Source organism: Alosa sapidissima, chromosome 9 (assembly GCF_018492685.1).
Source record: "Alosa sapidissima isolate fAloSap1 chromosome 9, fAloSap1.pri, whole genome shotgun sequence".
In the NCBI taxonomy this organism is placed as follows: Eukaryota; Metazoa; Chordata; class Actinopteri; order Clupeiformes; family Clupeidae; genus Alosa; species Alosa sapidissima.
In genome coordinates this window covers 8,553,925-8,558,585 of record NC_055965.1, presented here as the reverse complement: position 1 = coordinate 8,558,585, position 4,661 = coordinate 8,553,925, and the positions used below count along the sequence as shown (strand labels likewise).

The 4,661-nt window shown below is 40.1% G+C and overlaps 1 protein-coding gene across 1 annotated transcript; it reads right to left on the bottom strand.

Annotated features, from left to right (window-relative positions):
- LOC121717885 (B-cell receptor CD22-like) lies at positions 1–4,414 on the bottom strand. The gene is made up of 9 exons (XM_042102589.1): positions 4,381–4,414; positions 2,741–3,049; positions 2,472–2,659; positions 1,792–2,038; positions 1,385–1,657; positions 1,038–1,128; positions 812–857; positions 489–727; positions 1–324 (listed from the first exon to the last, which is right to left on the bottom strand). Exons 1-9 carry the CDS (start codon positions 4,412–4,414, stop codon positions 255–257), a joined length of 1,497 nt encoding a protein of 498 aa, XP_041958523.1. The 3' UTR covers positions 1–254.
- Between the last annotated feature and the right edge of the window lie 247 nt (positions 4,415–4,661).

Sequence of the window (4,661 nt, the reverse complement as noted above, 5' to 3'; positions counted from 1 at the left end):
TTAGAACAATGCAATTGGGTATATACTGTACATGCATTCTTCATGTCATGAATTGTGGTTGATATCTAACATTACAATCAGCATGGCTTAACAGTTAAGCACTAACAAAGCATCTCTACACTTGTCACTTACAGATTGCTGCAATAAATTCACTGTAGGAAATAGCAAAGTGAAAAAAGCAACACATAATGTGGTGCTTCAGTGTGTCCTGATATTAATAGATGCATAGGCACACACCCGTGTTGTGACTGTGCTTAGTCACCAACAACTTTGTTGACTTTGTCTTTGTTGACAGAGCTGTAGACTGGAAAACCACCGTCAGTCCTGGAGAGTGTGTACATCATACTTGTGTTATATTGGTCAAGAATGCATGTGTGGTAATTACTGTAAATCAAAGGATGTATGAGGTCTATAAAAGAAAAGAGAAATGTTGTAACATCAGAGGGAAGAAATGGGGCAAATATCTTGTAGTAGCAGAATAAACTCACCAGGTGGCAGTATTTGATTGGCTTGGTTGAACAGAGGCATAGACAATATCCTCATCTTGTTTAAGCTGCTGAACACTTTTCCTATTGCTGTAGAGAGGCTTTTGTTTTTTAGTGCGTGGTTGGAACTGGATGCTGGCGTAATGGACATCGTCTTCATCCCCCTGAGAGTCCACTCTCTGCCCTGGGTCAGAGGTCATTGTCGTTGGCATGACGTTGTCATAGACATCACTGGCATCAGCCTGAAGAGTCAGAAGACAGTAAATTAACAGATTACAGATACATACTAGGCAGTGCACCTGTTTCTGAACATCAGGGCTACTCACCTCTAAGGGATATGGACTTGAAGACAAATGCATTTTCTTCTTTTTCCTATTTTGAAGAGAAATTAATGCACAGATTACTTAAATGTGTCCAGTTTGTTTTCAGTTTTAACATGCAAAATCACTGTATGTTCACTCTGGCAGGAAAATAGCTACAGGAAAACACAGGTAATAATTGTCTATGTGCACTTGTATTAACAATAAATTCCAAAGTGTAGATATCAGCTACCTCAACCACAGAGTTGCAAACACCAGTGTGATTGTAAGAATGACAAAAAGTATGATTCCAGCCTGGAACATCATGGCAGCAACGTGATCATCTGAAGAAAATGAATTTAAAAAGAAAGGTGATTGAACTGTTAAACCTTGAAAAAAATTGAAAAAAATGTGTCATTATAGTTGCTAAATTTTTCTATAAATACGGCATATTTGCTTAACTTAACAAATTATAAGGGTTTGGAAATATTTGGCTTTTTTTCATATCATGTTTTCTCTATTCACTCAAAATAATAGGCCTTTATAAATCATTTAAAAGACTAGTGAACTTGAGTAGTAGAACAGAAAAGCAACACTCACCTTCTGTCACAATTTGGACTGGAGTTTGACTGGAGTTTGTTGAGCCTACTTCATTCTGTGCCTCACAGTGGTAAGGTCCACTGGTATCAGAGGTCAGATTGAAGCTGATACTCTCCCCTGTGCCCCTAGCAAGAGATTCAGCTCCACTCTTCATGTACCAGGTGTAGGTGTGCACTGGTGGGTTGGCATCACTGCTGCAGGTCAGAGTCACTACACTGTCCTCCTCTATTTTACTAGAGGCTTTGATGGACACTGAAACATTCTTTGGCACATCTGTTGAAATAAGTAAATGGTGACGTGTGAAGAATTCAAATGTTCTCACACATAAAAGCTGTTCATTGTAGCACTATCACTAGCCTACATGCCAATACCACTGTGGAGATTTAAGTACAAATTGTATAACTTACATCTGACATTGAGAAAGACAGCGGTTGAGGAGAGACTCTCATCTCCTTTTACAGCACAGGAGTAACTGCCTGCATCCTCACTGCTGACTGGGTTTAGATGCAGCTTGTTGTCTCTGGTTGTGTGTTGGTTTGATACAGGCTGGTTGTTCTTGTACCAGATGAGGGTGGGGTTGTTGCTCTGAGTGCAGGTGCTGCAGGTCAGTGTCACTTCTCCCCCTTCTGTTACTGTTTCAGACGTCATGGTAACCTGCAGGGTTGCTGAAGAAATAGAAATGGTTAGTTCCTATTTCCCATTCTATACGTAATATAGTGACTCTGACTCGACTTACCCTGCTTGCCCCCACTGTTAGATGAGCACTTCACAGCCCAGCATTGTTTTTCTGGAACACCTAGTGATCAAGTAACGATAAACCAACCAAACACTGAAATGATATGTGATAACAGATAACACAAATAATCAATGGACATTTTTGTGGTGTTCCGAACACAGACATAACTAAAAGGTATTTGTTTTGTAGTTTTGCCATCTGTGACTGGTAATGAGATAATGGAGGTCTCTGATTGGTTCGCTCACAAAAATATAAATCCGCCTCTGGGGTGCTCTCTTGGTATTGTGATGTTGGCTAGATAAGTGGCCAATCCATCTACTCACACACTGCAGGGGAACGTTGACCTTTTACAGCACAGGAGTAATAAGCTGCTTCAGAGGGTCTGGTTGACTGTAGTAGTATGGATACTGTAGTTTCCCCTTGTAGAGGCTGTCCATTCTTGTACCAGACATATTGAGAGCCCAAGCTGCAGGAGGTGCTGCAGGTCACTTTAGTCTGATTCTGATTAGCTACAACAGCATTCTCCTTCACCTGCAGGTCTGAGTGGAGAGATTAGAAGGCCTTCAACCGTGAATATCATAACAGACAAAAACATGTGACCTGTAAATATTTGTCATTACCTGTCACAGAGAGTGTGACACCAGATCTGGCAGTTATCCAGCCTGTGTGTAGGACTGTATAAAACCGAAAGTGATAAACACCAGAGTCTCCATCTGAAAGTTTGTCTATGTTCAGGCTGCAGTCAGGATAATTAGAGTGACTGTGTTTTATGACTCTACCACTCTTCTCTTCATACCACTCTCCTCCCAGATACGTGTCTCCACGACCTTTCCATGGATACTCATATCTGCAGGGCAGGAGCACTGATGCCCCCTTAAGACCACAAACTTGTGTAGAGGAGTAGGTCAAATTGGGTCCACACAACAAACCTGAAACACAGTCACAATAATGTAAGAGTCAATAAAATATTTAATTGCAAACAGCTTTGACAAAATGTTTTTTTCTTTGCCACTGATCAGGAGTGTGCAAGGGAAGAAGTCATTAAATGCCTTTATTCCTGAGTGCAATTAAAAAAGAATTGGGCTCACCGTATTGATATATTCATCATTACTTGTGACTGAGAGTGTGCCAGATCTACCTGTTATCCAGCCCCTGTATAGGGCTGAGTACAACTGAAAGTGATAAACACCTGAATGATCATCTGACAGTTTGTCTATGTTTAGACTGCAGTTATAATAATATGGGTTATATTCTATCCCTTTATTGAGTTTGCACTACTCTCCTCCGATATAGTGCCCAAAAAAAGTAGGAAACTTTTACTTAAAGTACATTTTAAATGAACTACGTTTTACTTTTACTTGAGTACATTTTCAGATGGATAATTTAACTTTTACTTGAGTAATATTTCATCAACGTATTGGTACTTTTACTTGAGTACAATATTTTAGTACTTTTTCCACCTCTGAGTAGGTAGTAATATCTGCAGCGCAGGACCAGTGAAAATCAAACAAATCAACTTTATATGTAAATATGTATTTATAATGGTAATTTCATGACATTATGATCAAGTCACAATCATCATTTGCTCTGCTGAGAGAGTGATTGGCTGCAGCCTGCCTTCTCTCCAAAGTCTGTACACCTCCAGGGCCCCTATTTCTCACCCTGGCGAATGGCATAAAACTCGTTTTCCACCTGGCGCAAAGTACATTTTCACAAATGTACACAAAAAATTTCACAAGTTTATTTTTTAAACAATGCGCCCAGGGGTGTGGCAATTAACAACCCAGGAAGTGGCCTGGCGCATTGTCTAAAAATCTCAATTGTACACCACCTAAAACGCATTACGCCACGAGAACCAAGAGAAACCTGGTCAGAAGTCTATGGCGAGTTGTTTATATGTTATTTTAAGAGCGCATTGTCATATTGGCGGGTGCACAACACATTATCCTTCTATCATCCATGAACGCACACCAGCGCACGTCCATGCAAAACATTACAAATTGCACCATTACATGGGAAACATAATTAGAATAAAGATATTACGAAATACTGCACATCTCATGATGAGTAGAGAGACACGAATGGAGCACAGCTGAAGACGCACTGTCAGGAGATACAGTATACAGTAAGCAAGTCCTCTGCAGGATTAAGCTAACTTTGTTTTATTCAGTCATTTGAATAATATTAGGGAAATTGTTGCTTTTTCAAGCCTATGTTTTCGATGGTAACCCATTGTCAGTCAATAGTGAAGGTAACTTACTGCGTATAACTGTCTTGTCCTTGACTGACACCATGGTGAAGTTAGTTTCACTTTGCCAATGAGTTCAAATAATAGACAAATGCAAATGTGTGAAGGCTATGCTAGGTTTTAGTTAAGCATGGTTTAGTGGAATGACTATTAGATAGATAGATACTTTATTGATCCCCAAGGGGAAATTCAGGACGGATACGGTCTCGCTAGCAGTCTCCTTCAAATGCACCGTTGACTGTCAAAATACCGATGCATACTTTGACGACGCGCTTTGCGCCATTAACGGGAAT

Bases quoted from the DNA above. Each gene is read 5' to 3' on its own strand.
- LOC121717885 (XM_042102589.1), bottom strand. From the start codon at position 4,414: ATGGTGTCAGTCAAGGACAAGACAGTTATACGCA. The intron at 2,660-2,740 runs GTAATGACAAAT...CTCTCCACTCAG, and splicing joins TGTCACACTCTCTGTGACAG to ACCTGCAGGTGAAGGAGAAT. The intron at 858-1,037 runs GTAGCTGATATC...TCTTCAAAATAG, and splicing joins TTTGCAACTCTGTGGTTGAG to GAAAAAGAAGAAAATGCATT.